The sequence below is a fragment of the Hippoglossus hippoglossus genome, chromosome 2, assembly GCF_009819705.1.
Source record: "Hippoglossus hippoglossus isolate fHipHip1 chromosome 2, fHipHip1.pri, whole genome shotgun sequence".
In the NCBI taxonomy this organism is placed as follows: domain Eukaryota; kingdom Metazoa; phylum Chordata; class Actinopteri; order Pleuronectiformes; family Pleuronectidae; genus Hippoglossus; species Hippoglossus hippoglossus.
This window is the reverse complement of record NC_047152.1, coordinates 9,845,147-9,862,253: the sequence shown is the minus strand read 5'-3', so window position 1 is coordinate 9,862,253 and position 17,107 is coordinate 9,845,147. Positions and strand designations below refer to the sequence as shown.

Below are 17,107 nucleotides of genomic sequence, written 5' to 3'. Positions count from 1 at the left end.
AACCTGTGCCCCGCCTCTTTTCTCTTGCAGAGTACGGCAGTGCAGGTGAGAGGTCCAGGAGGGCGAAAAAAAGAAACATCGGTAGATACACATGATCAATAATCAATAACAGTCAATACTATTCGCTGTAGGATTAATACACCTAACGCCTAATCGGACCCTTCCCGAGACACCACTTCCTGTGCTGCGCCCCTCACTCTGTCTGAAAGGGACACAACTCGCCTGCAACTCCACAATACTCACATGTGTGATCAAATCTGCTTTTTACACACTTCATATTTTCTCCATTCACACTAAGTTTGATCTAACTGGACCAAGAGAATAAGCCCCCCCCCCCCACTGTGTTTTTGTTATCGCAGGCCTTAGTCACTTGCATGTATTCCTTACCCAGAATCCTTTTCAGTTGGCTTGTCCCCCATTTGCTTTACGAACCCTTTTCCTTTGCCCCACCTGCCCCCCCTCCCTGTTGTACGGCCTCACTGTTTAATACTCAAGCTGGTCAGCTGTCATACTGTTCTCCCCCCCCTGACTTAACCACTCCCTGTGTGATCCGTGGTCTCCTCCCGCCTCCCTGTTGCTTGCAGACAAGGCAGGCTTCGGGAACAACTTCACCACGGGGGACAACAAGTCCGTGGCCCAGAATATGGAGGCGGTGGTGGTGGGCTGCATGTTCAAGTCCCTCATCACCCGCTGCGCCTCGACCACACACGAGCTGCACAGCCCAGAGAACCTGGTGAGTGTGAAATCATCTGTTAGATCCAGACTCATATTTCTTTTTGTTGGAGTTGAATTATTAATGTTTCATCTGGTGCAGAGCCTAAAGAAGAGCAATCACTTACACCACATTAGTTAATGCTTTCTCGTTCAGGACAAATCGGACGTCAAGTGTGTTTAATCACCTTCTATTAATAAAGACATTGAGCCATAACTTTTTATTTTGTTGTAACTGAATTGGAAACAGCTGAATGCAGGTCTCTCCTGTCAGAGCAGTGAGGGACCGCGGTCGCTCTGCGGCGCCTGTAAAGCCTGAAGAAACACTGGCATGACTTGTGTACGTTGGCGGAGGATGACACACTTCTGAAGGCAGCATTTATTATGGCACAAAATCAGAGGCCACCCACTCACAAGCTGGAGCCGGAGCCTTGCTCCTGCACACCACACACTTATGCATATATGCATGTGCACAAACCCACACACTGTTTGACGCAGCCTGGAAAGTCCCAACTTTGTCTTCTTCTAACGCACTTTGTGGTGCATTTGACTCACACGTCCCTCCCTCCTCCTTCCCAGGGTCTGTACTGCGACATCCGCCAGCTGGTGCAGTTCATCAAGGAGGCCCATGGCAACGTGTTCCGCCGGGTGGCGCTGAGCGCCCTGCTGGACAGCGCGGAGAAGGTCACCACCACCAAGAAGCCTGACGAGAAGGAAGAGGGGAAACAACCTGGACCCAGGAGGTACCGACCAATGAGTGGTCAGAAGTGGTCTCAATGACATCATGCTTCTGTCCAATCATGAGCAAGTAGAAATGACCTGTATTCATTCCTGTTGAAATGCCATAAAACCCCTCCCCCCCTTGTGAGGTCACGAAAATATTTCTCATCCAATCAGTGATGTGATGTGAGTCAACATTTCTCTTTGTGTGACGTATCCGAGCTACGCTTCTCATCACCGCTTTATTGTTCATTTGTTTTATTTCTGTTCTTTTCTGTCCCGTCTGCATCTGTTTCTCCTGAGTGACTGATTCGATGTCGTATTATAAACATACTGTGGCTTTGGCAAAGTGGGCACTTCCTCTGTTTCACCACAGAGAATCAAACTTCCTCTGACCGCATTTTATTGATTAGTGTGACTGCATTGAAACGTCCACTGGACTCAGAGTCTGTAACTCTAGAGAAAATAATAACACACCTTCCTCAGACGACTAATTAGTTGAGGTGGAGTTTCTATCTCATAATGTGTGCATGGTAAGTGTTAATTTAGCTCATATTAAATATTGATTTGCAGCTAGAAAAGTGACATTTGGAAATTGTAGCTTGTCTAGGAATTAGGAATCTTTCCGTCCATAGATCAAAATAGAAAAGACAGTAATCATAATACAAACATCTCAAGCTTGAGTGACACTCCTCAGGTCAAATCCTTGGAAAGCTGCTGACTAAATAACTGTAGGCTGTGGGGGGGGTCGTCCCAGGTGGGCGTGACTGCACAGCAGAGCTCAGCTGGTTTGTGTGTCTGTCGGGGTGTGTGTGTGCGCAGGTCAGAGGCGGGTGTGTCCGGGGAGAAGGGTCAGGTGTCCAGTGCTGCAGATGAGTGTCGCAGCTACATCTCCAGTAGACCCCCCCAGACACCCGAACAGTGAGTGTCCACCTCACAGCATCTCCATATAGCACCATCTATGTCCAGTGCAGCAGCCACGTCTCTGCTCCAAACAGGGAAACTGTCGCTTCCTGTCCCGCCACAATAAAGAGGACCTCACTGTGTTTTAACATTGATTCATACACAGAGATACAAACTTGTAAAAAGCTGAATTTAATCCCGTGTCCTCAAATGTGACCTTTGTGTCTCTTCTCCGTCTCTTGTGCCTCCAGTGAAGAGCAGCTCCCGGGCGCTCTGCTGGGCAGGAAGGACTTCTGGAGGAAGATGTTCAAGTCGCAGAGCGCCGCCAGTGACACGAGCAGCCAATCGGAGCAGGACACGTCGGAGTGCACCACCGCCCACTCCGGCACCACCACCGACCGGCGCTCTCGATCCCGATCCCGTCGCATTTCACTGCGCAAGAAACTGAAGCTGCCCATAGGTGAGGTCGCTCGTTACAGTCAACCTCTAACTGGTCTGAGGATGATTTACCTTTAATATCTACATCATTTCTTTTCCATATCAGGTCTGTAAACAGTGTGTATGTCCATGACCTCACCTCATTACCTAGGCTTTCCCCCGACTGTCCCCCTGAAATGCATTGAAACAACGCTGTGTTTTTGTCTGCCTAACGTTGGAAAGACTTCCTGCCACGAGGCGGCGTTCACTTCATCTCATTGGTCTGTTGTGTGCTCCTCTCTGTGCCTCAGCATGCCGTCGGACCTCTCGCCTTCCACTCACTCTCTCTGTCCTACGTATGTGGATGTGGAACCATCTTCATACAGTATTTGTGTTGTGTCTGTGTGTGTCGGTCACCTCTCCAGTGTGCACGCTGTTCCCCACCCGGGTTAACTTGTGTTTGCACATCACAGACTTGAGAGGCCTGTATGGTCACCAGGGACTTTAAGTTTTATCAAGGATAATTGAAGAAGTTTTGTTCCTCAGTGTAAACACCCTGAATGTATGTCCCCTGTTTGCCCTTTTCTTTGTCGACCACCCTTTGTGTGTGTGTGTGTGTGTGTGCACGTACTTTCCTTCACAACAAAGTGTGCACAGTACATTTGTGGCTTTGCACCTTCCTCTGTTTCATTTCTTCTTGATTCCACGTGTCTCCAGGTAACTGGCTCAAGCGTTCGTCTCTCTCTGGACTGACTGACGGAGTCGAGGACCTGCTGGACATCAGCTCCGTCGACCGACTGTCCTTCATACGGCAGAGTTCAAAGGTCAGAGAGGCCACACCCCCACTGCTGCTGGATGCTACATAGCGTGCACATTTTGATAATGTCTTGATATTTCTGTGCATATTGATGTGTGTTTACGTGTCCTAGGTGAAGTTCACGAGCGCAGTAAAGCTGTCAGAAGGGGGCGCTGTGGGGCCAGAGTACTGCAGGGACGAGGAGGAGAATTTCTTCAAGCGGCTCGGTAAATGGAGGTCTGGCAGGAGGAATCCATCCAAGCTTCACCACACAGAAGAGAAAGATGGTAGACCTCCCCCACCCCAGGGTGCCCCTCGCCCACGCCCCACCGCCCTGTGTCTCTATCTCTCTCTCTTTCTGTCCCAGTGTCTGTCTGTCCGTGTGGTGTCTTCTCTCGCCTCGCCAGTCGTTCCTTCCGTACGCCATTCTCCATCGCCGGACGCCTGCCTGCTACACCCTGTTAGCTTGTGTTTTATTCTCAATCCGTCAGTGTCGAGTTTGTCCCTCATTTCGGCCTCTGCTACGTCAAATTTAAAAACCCTTTCTGTCTTGTAATAACTCGAAGTACAATTCTAAATTCTCGGAGTACTTTTTCAAAAAACTATCATCACGTACTTTTCACATCAAATATAAGGATGTTTTCTAAATTCCAAAAAATGCACTGAATGCTCCTGAAATACATTTTTCCCTGAAATAGCTTTTAACATTATAAAGAATATTAATATCCCTCTAATTCCGTTTGTCAGTGTGTTGTCGTACCAACTCCACATCCCCTCCTTTCCAACTGTGCACGTCCTCGTCTCCCCAACAACAAACCCCTTCCTCTCTTGTTTCATTCAACGGTGGAAAGGGAGAGAAGGAGGTGTCGGGGGAATAACTCACATCTACGAAACCATCTTTCTGCTGTGAAGCATATTTCTGTGCTATGTCAAGCATGACGCTCTCTCGTCTCTTCTGTGGTGACGTCTGGTGGTATTTTCCATGAGTGATTAGAACAGAATTGTACACGTGCAGCTTCTGTGCGGCTGCGGTTACACTTGTCATTTTATTATTATGGATATAGTGTCTGAAGTAACTTTCATAATTTGTGTAGAATTGAAAATCTGAGTGTAACCTGCGCCTGTGGCTGTGTGTCCATCTCTCACTCTGCTTTATGCGTCAGGGTTAAATGTAAGATGTAATCTTCAAAGCTCCTGTCGACAAGGAATTGTGTAAATAACGACCCGCTTATATATGCTTGTTTTAAAAATATAATTCCCTTCCTGTGTTCTGCTGTACCCTCCTGTCTTCTCTCCATCCTCTCCTCCAGGCCCTCATGGTTTCCAGGAGCGTCTCGCAGCCAGTCAGGAGGCCATGAAGAACAAGAACGTGGTGAATCTGGGCGCCATACGACAGGGCATGAAACGCTTCCAGTTCCTGTTGAACTGCTGCGAGCCGGGGACCATCCCCGACGCCTCCATCCTCGCTGCCGCTCTGGACCTGGTATGTTTCATTTTGTCGTCACCTCGAGCTGTTGTGTGTTCGCTCGAAATCCACAGCTCGGAAATCGTCTGCTTCTTCCAGGAAGCTCCGGTTGTGGCTCGGGCCTCCCTCTTCCTCGAATGTGCCAGATTCGTCCACCGCTGTAACCGCGGCAACTGGCCAGAGTGGATGAAAGGCCACCATGTCAACATCACCAAGAGAGGCCTGTCGAGGGGACGATCCCCGATAGTGGGCAACAAAAGAAACCAGAAACTCCAGTGGAACGCCGCCAAGCACTTCTGCCAGTGGGGAGACGTGAGTTAAAGACACTTCAGTTAATGTGACACTTATTAATAATGATTATAATGAGAGTGCACGTATTTATGTGTTTGAATCTGCTCAGGCGATCGGAACGAGGCTCAGTGAACTCTGTCACTCTGACAGCGAGAGCCCCTCCAACATCCTGGGTTACATCTACGATGAAGAGACCAAGCGCAGAATGAGGAAAGAAGACGAGGAAGAGGATTACCTGGACGACAGTGAGTCAGAAGAGGGTTTCACATCTAAGACTCTGGACCACATCATGTAAAACGTAGATGATCATTCTGCAGGTAATGAAACGTCATGTGTGTTGTTATGTATATACTTCTACCCTCAAGACACAGTCAATCCTACAAAGTGCGGCTGCCCCTTCGCTCTGAAGATGGCCGCCTGCCAGCTCCTGTTGGAAATCACCACTTTCCTGCGGGAGACTTTTCCCTGCTTGCCCCGCCCACGCACCGAGCCTCTCGTGGTCAGTAGTGTGATATAAATATGGACGGATTCAGCGTGTGTGTGTTCTCTTTACCAGGATATGTCACACAGTTGCTGTTCACATCTTTGCTGTAGGACCTCGACAGCTGCCGCTTGCGTTTGGACCCGGAGCTCGGCCGCCAACGCTACGAGAGGAAGATCAGCTTCGCGGGTATCCTCGACGATGAGGACGGACACGACTCGCTCAACAGCAGCAGCCACACGCTCAAGTCTGATACCACCTGCGACGACAAGAAGCCGCAGGAAACTCAGGGTGAGGCCCGACGTCTCTCTTGTGTTTTAATACAGTCCCATTTGATTGTGTATAACCTCTCCCCTCCTCCGTCCTCTCCAGCACCCGTCCGGAAGATTCGTATCGGAGGATCTCGGCTGCTTCAGATCAAAGGGGCCCGCAGCTTCCGTGTGAAGAAAGGCGGCTCCCTGTCGTCCATCCGGCGAGCAGGGAGCCTGAAGAGCACCAAGCTGTCCCGGCAGGACTCCGAGTCGGAGAACGAAGAGGGTTTGTCGTCGCAGACGCACAGCAGGGACACGGTCACTGACATTGGTAAGTCATGGGTGATGTCAAGGTTTATTTAAGTCTAATTTGTTTGTAGCATTTATCAAAAATGCATATGACCTTGAATCCAACACCCTCCTGTTGGAATGGTTCTTGTTTGTTGTTGCAGGGAGTCCCTTCAGCACCAGTGAGCCCAGCATAGAGCCAGAGGGTCCGAGCTCAGGAGGAGCTGAGGACAATTACCACCGCAACATGTCCTGGCTCCATGTATGTGCCGTATACGTGTGTGTGTCTGTGTCAGTGTGTGTGTGTGTTTTCCTTCTTTCATACTGACCTCCTCCTCTCCTCTCTGGGCTCAGATCATGATCCTGCTGTGCAACCAGCAGAGTTTCATCTGTACCCACATCGACTTCTGCCACCCACACTGCTACCAGCACCACAGCCGCTCCTGCGCCCGTCTGGTCCGCGCCATCAAGCTGGTGTACGGCGAGACGGTGGACAGCCTGCGAGAAGACAGCGCCTCCTCCGGCAACATCGGGGCACGGGCCAAGAAAAACAAAGAGGTGGAACTCACAGGTCTTATCGGTCCTGTTTTGAAACTTGATGAGTTAATCACTAAATCGATGAGTTACTTTACCGCTGGTGGTTCATAAACCTCTCTGTGCCTTCAGTGTTCGGACAAGTCGTGTCTGAGGACGCCGTCCATGAAGAGACGACCCAACGACCCCAACACGGAAGGGAAGAAGGACACAGGCATGCTCAAGTACATCCGCAACCAGGTGAGCTGGTTTCCAAACATTCCCTCTTTATATCGTATCCAGAGCCTTACTTGGTTTTGCAGGATGATGCATGATGTCGGCTTGTGTTTCAGGTGATGAGCTTGTCCCCGGCGCCGCTCTCGCTGCTGATCAAAGCAGCTCCCATCTTGACCGACGACATGTACGGGGACATCCAGCCCGCCGCCTGGGAGCTGCTACTCAGCGTGGACGAACATATGGCTGCTGCTGCCGGTGAGTCGGGCTGTGCATCAGTCATGCGTGGGTTGACTCTGTAGGTCGCTGCGTCTGTCGGAGTTTATTAACGTTCAGATTACAGAGACAACATGTGACATGTTTTAACTGTTTTATATTCTAATATATTCTTCCTTTCCTGTTTCCTTTTGCCCTTCCTATTTTCTTACATCCTTCCCTGTGTGCTACTATTTGCCCTCAACCACACTTCACCTTCTCCATGTCTCTCCTCACTCCTCCCTCTTCCGCTGCCCTATCCAAATCCCCTCCAGCGGCTATGTTCCTTCTGTGCGCCGTAAAGGTCCCCGACACGGTGACCGAGATGATGATGGCGGAGTTCCAGCACCAGGAGGCCTGCCAGCGCATCAACTCCATCCTGAAGTTTAACACGCTGTGGCGTTTCCGCTACCAGGTGTGGCCTCGCATGGAGGAAGGAGCTCAGCAGATCTTTAAGGTACGAATAACAATATCACCATGTTTTTATCTGTCCATAAAAATGGTTTTAACATCTAGTTCTAATTAGCTTCATGTTTAATGTAGAACATTTGGTCTCACTCTTGTGTTCCAGATTCCTCCACCCAGCATCAACTTCACTCTGCCCTCTCCTATTCTGGGCATGCCCTGCGTCCCCATATTTGACCCCCCCTGGGTTCCCCAGAACACTGGCAGCGTCCAGGACCCCATCAATGAAGACCAGTCTGTAAGTCCGAGCCCTGTTTACATTGGTTGCCTAGCTGTGCATACAGTACATTTACTTATTACTAATATTATTATGGATGTTATTCTTGATTTGAAGATGTAGTTAATGTTCACCTGTGACGACACAAACTACTTGACCTGAGTCGTCAGGTTCCTTCAGATTTAGATTCAATTCAATGTGACCTGCAAAACTCAAAGGGATTGTTCACCCGCGAAAACATTTCACATGATAGTTTGAATTGAATTTGTCCAGGTTTTATCCAGATCATTTAGAGCATTGACACCAAAATAACAAAATGAATATTTGTGTGGAGGCAGAAGTCTGAGATAGATGTGGACAAATGAAATCTAAACTTGATTGTTAGATGAAGCTTTTAAGTAAAGGGGGTGAATTGGGTGAACCAGCCCTTTAAATCCAGCTGAGTCACAGCTCAACCCTTCAATAGACCAGAAGCAATACACACACAACACGTTAAGCTGCTTTTTAAGTACATTTGCTCCTGCTATGCAAAGTGTAATGTCAACAACTGCACCAAGAAATCTGCTAACTTAAGAAAACACGTGAAATCAACTTCTCAGGTTAGAAAATGGTGATTTTTAAAAGTAGCGGAACAGATTTCTTGGTGTTTCCTTTTTACTTTCTTCTTTTTGTTTCAAAAAGCATGATTATCAAAATATGTTTTTTTTTGATGACAACCTGCGAGCACATGTTCTATAATTTACCTATCGACTGTCTTTGTTTTTAGTTCTCCACATTAATTCAGTCAGTCCATACCATAGTAAGTTGGTATTTCTGTCCGGATGTTTGTGCTGATGCATCTTGTTACGTCAGATCATTAGCGACAGGAGGGGAAGCAGTTTGTTTGGCCCATTGGGAGGCGCTGGAGGTCTGAAACCGGGGCAGGTCCATGGGTCATCTCAGATAGTTGCATCTTGATCAGGGATTCACACCAAACTCAAAACGTACAGGCAAAGAACTATAACAGCATGCATCGGACATTCAGACATTTTGTGCGTGTTGTGCTGTTGATGCATGGTCATTGGATGAGAATGACTTTGCTGTGTATGTTCTTCATATCATGCGTTCAGCCTATTTGGATATGTATGTGTATGAGCACTCGTGGGAATGCTGTGAGGCATTCACTGTACACAACGATACAGTAAATTCTCCAAAGTCCAGTCTGAACACATTTACTCGTCTCACAATTAGTCACGATTGAAATCTTACCTATTCAACAGTGTCTCTTCATGATGCTTGGGATGGAATTAGAGCATGAGATCAATGTGCTGGAGGAGAGTTACTGTATTAACGTGTTGTCCGGTCATTCAACATTACAAAATGCTCCTCGGATGTAAGCGTAGAATAGCTGTGCACACACTTTCCTGAAAGTTTTAAAACTTTGGTTTTAATTTCGTGCATTCCCTCATCCTCAACCTTCTGTATGTCTGCACCCGCTGTGCCGCTTGATCCGACGCCCTTCCCTTTCAGAAATCCTTCTCAGCCCGGGCGGTGTCGCGCTCCCACCAGCGAGCCGAGCACATCCTGAAGAACCTGCAGCAAGAGGAAGAGAAGCGGCGACTGGGCCGCGAGGCCAGCATCATCACGGCGATCCCTGTTGCTCAGGAGGCGTGCTACGAGCCCACGTGCAGCCCGCCGCCTGAGCAGGAGGAAGAAGGTGGGGCTACCACCAGCTCACATCGTACACAAATACACAATACCTGTGCCAGAAGCTCAGTACCCTGACTGTATGTGGTGTTTCCTGTTTATGTGCCGGTCCTGTTGGATGTTGATCTCGCCAGCAGAAGAAGTGGTGAACCTGGCGTCACGCCGTCTGTCCGTCAGCCCATCCTGCGCCTCCAGTAACTCCCACAGGAACTACTCTTTCCGCCGGGGCTCCGTGTGGTCGGTCCGCTCACTGGCGAGTGCTGAAGGTACGAAAACACACAATCACTGATGACGAGATAAAACCACTTTGTTTCCTCGTGCTTTCCTTTAATTTCCACTGATCGTTTCTATTTGTTTTTGCCAGACGAAGAGAACACAACAGAACACACTCCTACCCACCACATGCTGCAGCCACCTCAGGCTGTCTTCCCAGCATGCATCTGTGCTGCCGTTCTGCCAATAGTCCACCTCATGGAGGACGGCGAGGTTCGAGAGGATGGCGTGGCAGGTGGGCGTCATATCCTCGCCACATATGAGACTCGTCCATTGCATCTTGTCACACGCTGTGTTTACAAGTGAGTCTGTTTTGTGTAATGTTTCTGCAGTGAGCGCTGTGGCTCAGCAAATCCTCTGGAACTGTCTGATCGAGGATCCGGCCCTGGTTCTCCGACACTTCCTGGAAAAACTCACAGTGAGCAACAGACAGGTAAGAAAACGTCATCAGCTGGGCCTTGACTGGGTGACAAGGTTTGTTCCTCAGTCCTCAGTCTCCGAGGTAGAGTGAGGGACACTCACTTTGTGTTTCTTGTGTTTCCAGGACGAGCTGATGTACATGCTGAGGAAGCTCCTGCTCAACATCGGAGATCTGCCGGCTCAGACGTCTCACATCCTCTTCAACTACCTGGTAAATCAACTACAACCACTTCAGGACCATTTAAACTCATCGTCACTTCTCTCACGTGAATCTCCTCCTCCTCCTCCTCCTCCTCCTCCTCCTCCTCCTCGTAGGTGGGACTGATCATGTACTTTGTGCGGACTCCCTGCGAGTGGGGTATGGACGCCATCTCTGCCACGCTGACCTTCCTGTGGGAGGTGGTGGGCTACGTGGAGGGGCTCTTCTTCAAGGACCTGAAGCAGACCATGAAGAAGGAGCAGTGTGAGGTCAAACTGCTCGTCACTGCATCCATGCCAGGTGAACAATAACTCACACATTGTGATACCACATTAAATACACAGAGGCCTTAGAAAACATTACATTGGATTTACCTGAAACATTTTCTTGTGCTTTAATCGACGCAGGAACCAAAACCCTGGTGGTGCACGGGCAGAACGAGTGTGACATCCCAACACAGCTCCCAGTGCACGAGGACACTCAGTTTGAAGCTCTGCTGAAGGTAAGAACTCCTTTTTACATAGTTTTATCAACTAAATATCAGAAAGATTAATGTTTATGATGTTTCACAGGAGTGTCTTGAGTTCTTCAACATTCCCGAGGCCAGATCAGCGCATTACTTCCTCATGGACAAACGATGGAACCTCATACATTACTCCAAGGTAACAACAACAACAACACTTCAAGCTGCTGTAATGAAGGATTTTATTTGTTCTGTGTTGAGAAGTTGGCAATTTGGAGTTACACTTAAAGACTTAAATTTAATTAGAAATAAGCCGTTAATTATCCTGGTATAGTTATAGATAGAATAAGTCTTTGTTTTGAGGTGTTTTTTTATGCCACTGAGGGAACTTACCACTGAGCTGTAACTCTTCTGATACTTTCATTTATATGTAATGTTTTTGTCCACGTCCTGTAGACGTATGTCAGAGACATCTACCCGTTCCGGAGGTCAGTGTCTCCACAGCTCAACCTGGTCCACATGCTGCCAGAGAAAGGACAAGAGCTCATCCAGAAACAGGTACGGACGACTCAAACTTTATTTATAATGCTTTGTGACATCAAAGGTAAACAGAAACTTTACTTCTTATTTCGTTCAGGTGTTTTCCCGTAAACTGGAGGAGGTCGGCCGCGTCCTCTTCCTGATCTCTCTCACCCAACACATGCCGGCCGTGCACAAACAGTCCCACGTGTCCCTGCTGCAGGAGGACCTCCTCCGTCTGCCCTCCTTCCCACGAACGGCCATCGACGCAGAGTTCTCATTGTTCAACGAGCAACAAGGTGAGACAGACTCCAACCAACACTTAATATGAAGAGTAAAGTTATATATTCTGAGCCCCTGTGGTCTCCTCCTCCTCCTCCTCCTCTCTCAGGTAAGGAGCTGTTTGGGTTGGACACCCTCCACAAGGTGCTGTGGATCAAGCTGCTGGAGGAGATGTTCCTGGGAATGCCCAGCGAGTACCCGTGGGGGGACGAGATGATGCTGTTCCTCAATGTCTTCAATGGGGCGCTGCTGCTGCACCCGGAGGACAGCGCCCTCCTCAGGCAGTACACAGCGACTGCCATCAACACCGCCGTGCACTTCAACCACCTCTTCTCTCTGAGCGGTTACCAGTGGATCCTGCCGACCATGCTGCAGGTACAGAAACATCCAGTCCTGTGGATATCGTGGTGGTTTGGTCTCAATTTTGTGTAATAATGTTTTGGAGCAGCAGGATTAGAACGTGTCCTCCCTGTGTTGTTTTCCAGGTCTACGCTGACTATGAGAGCGACCCTTTACTGAGGCAGGGCATCGAGTTCTGCTGCCGACAGTTTTACATCCTCCACCGCAAACCCTTCGTCCTGCAGCTGTTTGCAAGCGTCGCTCCGCTGCTGGAATTCACAGTAAGACTGTAGAGCGGTGGTGCAAGCACAAACTTTTAATTTCTGTATTCCTGGATGCCTCCAAATAGTGTGACAGGGGATTTTGCTTTAATAAACTTGTCTCCATCTTTGCTCCCTCACCTCCAGACCAGCACCAGCACTGGTCTGTCTAAAGGCGTCTCAGCCCAGTGTCTGTTTGACCTGTTGGTGTCTCTGGAGGGAGAGACGCCGGACGCCCTGGACGCTCTGGAGCTGGTGAAGGCAGAGAAACCTCTGCGCTCTCTGGGTAAACTGTCAAACACTCCGATTTAATTAAACCATCATCATGTTCTGGATTCTCTAAATATGATCTGTTCTTTGGCAGATTTCTGTTATGGTAACGAGGACTTGGCCTTTTCTATCAGCGAGGCCATCAAGCTGTGTGTGACAGTGGTCGCCTACGCCCCTGAATCCTTCCGGAGGTATGGAGACACACTCCGGCTTCATCTTCATCCCCCCCCTGCTCCCACATCTGTCCCACAACAGCTTCTGTGTGTCCAGTCTCCAGATGCTGATGGTGCTGGAGGCCTTGGTTCCCTGTCACCTCCAGAAGCTGAAGAGCAACACCATCACCATGGAATGTGCTTCAGCTGCCCGGGATGAGATTGCCGCCATCGCTGCTCTGGCCACGTCGCTGCAGGCGCTCCTCTACAGCTCCGAGACTCTGACAAGGTCCAGCAGATCTGAGGTTTTACACGTTGTAGCTGCAGGTGATGTAGATGCTTATGATTTCATCCACACCTCCTCCACAGGCCAATGACAGCGCCACAGTTGTCCCGCTGTGACCAGGGCCATAAAGGAGGCACCACGGCGAACCACGCCATGTCAGGAGGGGTCAACACCAGGGACAACCTCCACCTGCTGGAGGAGGGCCAGGGGATGCCGAGGGAGGAGCTGGACGAGCGGATCGCCAGGGAGGAGTTCCGCCGGCCGCGGGAGTCGCTCTTAAACATCTGCACCGAGTTTTACAAACACTGCGGGCCGCGACTCAAGATCCTGCAGAATGTGGCCGGCGAGCCGCGGGTCACGGCCCTGGAGCTGCTCGACATCAAGTCCCACATGAGGTGACGTGTCTTCCATCACATTGGGCAGAGAGAAATGAAAACAGCTCTGTATAATCTGCTCTGACACTCTGTCCGTGTCTCTCCCAGGCTGGCAGAGATCGCCCACGCGCTGCTGAAGCTGGCGCCCTACGACACCCTGACCATGGAGAGCCGCGGGCTGCGGCGCTACATCATGGAGATGCTGCCCATCACCGACTGGTCGTCAGAGGCCGTCCGCCCCGCCCTCATCCTCATCCTCAAGAGGCTGGACCGCATGTTCAACAAGATCCACAAGATGCCAACGCTCAGGTGCGCTCGCCCACAGGCTTTATGCACCAGGTCTGTTGAATACGATCCCTCTTCTTCTCCGTCTCCCTGTGAGTGTCGTGCTGTGCCGGTGCCGTGGTGTGTACAGTATATAGACGGCTTCTTGGCACTGTCCTCTGTAGCGCTGCCTTCGTGGGTGATGTACCGTAAGAGCTGCTGTAGCGTGTTTCTGTGCGGATCCCTGTGTGTGAGTGTGTGTCACTGCAGTGTGTAGCTGCCTGTGTTTGTGAGCTTTCAGTATTCACTGTCAGTTCAGCCTTCGTCGTCGTGCAGGTGATACAGGTCCGATTTATTATTGATCTGATGCCATGTTCACGTCTTTTGATGACCATGTGTTTTTATTTGGTTGTGTGGTGGTGTTGTGTGGTTGTGTGTTCTCCAGGAGACAGGTGGAGTGGGAGGCGGCCAGCAGCCTGATCGAGGGGATCTGCCTCACGCTGCAGCGACAGCCAATCATCTCTTTCCTCCCGCACCTTCGCTCGCTGATCAACGTCTGTGTGAACCTGGTACGAGGACACACACACCTTATTCTGCTATCTTCTCCTGTGTTGTGTTGTTTTTTGAAGTATTTCTTTGTGTGTTGTCAGGTGATGGGTGTGGTCGGCCCCTCCAGTGTGGCGGACGGGCTGCCGCTGCTCCACCTCAGCCCCTACCTCTCCCCGCCACTTCCCTTCAGCACGGCGGTCGTCCGGCTGGTTGCCCTGCAGATTCAGGTCCACCTCATCCTCCTCTTCATCAAGTAAAACCCTCGTTCATATTGTCCCTCTGAAAATATTCACCCAGCGTTTGTTTCTCAGGCCTTGAAGGAAGACTTCCCTCTCAGTCACGTGATCTCACCGTTCACCAATCAGGAGAGGAGGGAGGGGATGCTGCTCAACCTGCTCATTCCCTTCGTGCTGACTGTTGGTTCTGGGAGTAAAGGTAACGAGTTAGCATCGTTGATTTACTCATGAAACTGTTTTTAAGGCTCTAGAGAGAAGCAGGAAACATAACTGCAGATCTGCTCCAACTCCTTTGTATCTCTGTTTGTTCTGTTGTGCAGACAGCCCGCACCTCGAGCAGCCCGAGATCTTCCTGCTCCTCCAGACCGTCATCAACATCCTGCTGCCTCCTCGCATCATCTCCACCTCTCGCACCAAGAACTTCATGCTGGACGCTTCGCCGGCGCACTGCTCCACGCCGGGCGACACGGGGAAGGACCTGCGCAGGGAGGGACTAGCCGAGTCCACGAGCCAGGCTGCGTATCTGGGTGGGAATGTGACGACGACATTTTCCAACGTGATGAGTAAAGATTGAGCTGCTCCTTTTATTTTAACATGGCCCGTGTGTCTTCTCATCCGCAGCTCTGAAGGTGGTGCTGGTTTGCTTCGAGCGCTCGCTGGGAAACCAGTGGTACCGGCTGAGCCTGCAGGTGAAAGAGATGGCGCTGAGGAAGGTTGGCGGCTTGGCCTTCTGGGACTTCATCGACTTCATTGTCCGAACCCGGATCCCCATCTTCGTCCTGCTGAGACCTTTCATCCAGTGCAAGGTAAAGACTCGGAGATTCAAGTGTGACGCAGCGTTTCATGTCCCTGTGTCCTCACCTTGTTTCTTCCTGTACTCGTCTAGTTGTTGACGCAGCCGGCCGACTCCCAGGAGGAGATCACGGCACGCCACCACATCGCCGACCAGCTGGAGCGACGCTTCATCCCTCGACCTCTCTGCAAGAGCTCCCTGTTCGCAGAGTTCAACAACGAGCTCAAGATCCTGAAGGAGGCCGTGCACAGCGGCTCTGGTCAGGAAACACACAAACTACATCTTAACTTTGGATTCTGTGGGTTTTTACATGTTCTGATTCCATCTTAACCTGCCCCCCCCCGACAGCTTACCAAGGCAAGACGTCCATCAGCACGGTGGGCACCTCCACCTCAGCGTATCGCCTCAGTCTGGCCACGATGTCGCGCTCCAACACCGGCACCGGCACCGTTTGGGAGCAGGAGAGTCAGCCGTCACGCCAACCCTCTCAAGACACGCTCAGCCGCACCGACGAGGACGAGGAAGAGAGTCAGACACTTTCCCGTTCTACTTTCACTTTCCACATTGTGTAGAAAGTGAACTGGAACCTCACTGCCGTGCGTCCTTCTCTCCGCAGACGACTCCATCAGTATTCCCAGCGTGGTGAGCGAGCACGAGGCCTTTCTGCCCAGGGTCATAACGCAGCGGCGGTTCTCCAGCCACGCCACCGGCTCTGTGGCCTCGCAGCCCGAGGCTCACCGCACCAACATGCTGCCCAGCCACAGGTGACCCCCCCGACACAAACACAAACTGACAAACTGACAAACACACACAGATCAAAGATTCTAGTTTTGCAAGAAAGAAAAGATTTGAGTCTAAATTAAAGGTTAAAGATGGCGGCGCCTGTATCAGGGATATTTTAGCTTCATCTTTGTACGATGAGAGGAAGAAGAAACATTTGTTTATGTAACATGTAGAATGTAAAGTTTCATATCCCACAACCACAGCCATTTTTTTCTGTGTATATCTCTGTCTATATAAAACAATGTCTTTATTTAACAGTCTGAGCTCAGTGAAATATCTCTGCATGTCGGTGAGGATGTGTTAAAGCGATCAGCTGTTAGCGAACGCCCTCGTGAGGACGGGGCTCGGGGATTCGGGCGGTGATGGATCTTCTCTCCCTAAACTCCCACTCTCCCGCTTCGCCCCGTTTTTACAGTGAACCCAATGTGCTAGATGAGTCCCAGGGCCTCCTGCAGGAGGGTAACCTCTCTAGGTACAGTGGCCCTCTCTGTGTGTGTCCCGTTATCTGTCTGCCAGTGGGAGGGGCATGGCCTCAGGACGGCCTCCTCTATTGGCCGTCGATCACTCATCCACATCCAGTCAAATCGCCTTGGCCCGTCACCCCCCCACCTGTGTCTCTCTCTCTCTCTCTCTCTGTGTGGCCTTGTCTCTCTCCCCCACCTTCCTCCCTCTGAGCTCCACACTGACCCTCATCTCCTCAGCTCATCTGCTGTGCTATCCTAACCAGGCCCCTCCCTCATGAGGAGGAACCCAACGAGGGCCCCGCCGGCCCCCGGGGGGGCCAGGGAGCTCCGCCTCTGTTTCTCCTGTGTTCGCTGTGGGTCTCTGACAGTTGATGTGCCATCACCAAAGCCAGCCTCTCTCCCATTGGTGCCATGGTGTCTCATACTGTTTCTGTGTCTTCAGGCTTGTCACTGATCAAATTGGGCGTCCCTCTCTGGATACCAATCTG

The 17,107-nt window shown here is 50.5% G+C and overlaps 1 protein-coding gene across 13 annotated transcripts in view; it reads left to right on the top strand.

Moving 5' to 3' along the window:
* The window catches only part of LOC117773474 (protein unc-80 homolog), a 35,494-nt gene that overhangs the window by 11,510 nt on the left and 6,877 nt on the right, over positions 1–17,107 (top strand). For 2 of the 13 annotated variants that reach the window (XM_034605539.1, XM_034605547.1), the window contains exons 16-60: positions 31–81; positions 585–733; positions 1,291–1,454; positions 2,254–2,352; positions 2,586–2,794; positions 3,469–3,575; positions 3,681–3,834; positions 4,858–5,030; positions 5,112–5,324; positions 5,413–5,548; positions 5,669–5,802; positions 5,898–6,075; positions 6,157–6,366; positions 6,488–6,585; positions 6,678–6,881; positions 6,990–7,097; positions 7,190–7,328; positions 7,601–7,782; positions 7,897–8,028; positions 9,517–9,703; positions 9,828–9,959; positions 10,058–10,201; positions 10,299–10,399; positions 10,511–10,597; positions 10,702–10,885; positions 10,993–11,087; positions 11,158–11,247; positions 11,505–11,606; positions 11,686–11,866; positions 11,959–12,224; positions 12,335–12,469; positions 12,596–12,734; positions 12,813–12,909; positions 12,989–13,159; positions 13,240–13,551; positions 13,639–13,839; positions 14,240–14,363; positions 14,445–14,570; positions 14,655–14,778; positions 14,900–15,106; positions 15,201–15,385; positions 15,466–15,631; positions 15,721–15,900; positions 15,989–16,136; positions 16,571–16,627. In XM_034605539.1, the coding sequence (XP_034461430.1) occupies positions 31–81; positions 585–733; positions 1,291–1,454; positions 2,254–2,352; positions 2,586–2,794; positions 3,469–3,575; positions 3,681–3,834; positions 4,858–5,030; positions 5,112–5,324; positions 5,413–5,548; positions 5,669–5,802; positions 5,898–6,075; positions 6,157–6,366; positions 6,488–6,585; positions 6,678–6,881; positions 6,990–7,097; positions 7,190–7,328; positions 7,601–7,782; positions 7,897–8,028; positions 9,517–9,703; positions 9,828–9,959; positions 10,058–10,201; positions 10,299–10,399; positions 10,511–10,597; positions 10,702–10,885; positions 10,993–11,087; positions 11,158–11,247; positions 11,505–11,606; positions 11,686–11,866; positions 11,959–12,224; positions 12,335–12,469; positions 12,596–12,734; positions 12,813–12,909; positions 12,989–13,159; positions 13,240–13,551; positions 13,639–13,839; positions 14,240–14,363; positions 14,445–14,570; positions 14,655–14,778; positions 14,900–15,106; positions 15,201–15,385; positions 15,466–15,631; positions 15,721–15,900; positions 15,989–16,136; positions 16,571–16,627 (6,781 nt within the window). Of the gene's footprint in view, positions 1–30; positions 82–584; positions 734–1,290; positions 1,455–2,253; positions 2,353–2,585; positions 2,795–3,468; positions 3,576–3,680; positions 3,835–4,857; positions 5,031–5,111; positions 5,325–5,412; positions 5,549–5,668; positions 5,803–5,897; positions 6,076–6,156; positions 6,367–6,487; positions 6,586–6,677; positions 6,882–6,989; positions 7,098–7,189; positions 7,329–7,600; positions 7,783–7,896; positions 8,029–9,516; positions 9,704–9,827; positions 9,960–10,057; positions 10,202–10,298; positions 10,400–10,510; positions 10,598–10,701; positions 10,886–10,992; positions 11,088–11,157; positions 11,248–11,504; positions 11,607–11,685; positions 11,867–11,958; positions 12,225–12,334; positions 12,470–12,595; positions 12,735–12,812; positions 12,910–12,988; positions 13,160–13,239; positions 13,552–13,638; positions 13,870–14,239; positions 14,364–14,444; positions 14,571–14,654; positions 14,779–14,899; positions 15,107–15,200; positions 15,386–15,465; positions 15,632–15,720; positions 15,901–15,988; positions 16,137–16,570; positions 16,628–17,107 lie in introns of all 13 variants that reach the window. The other 11 variants (XM_034605529.1, XM_034605513.1, XM_034605520.1 and 8 more) reach the window with 10 other exon arrangements.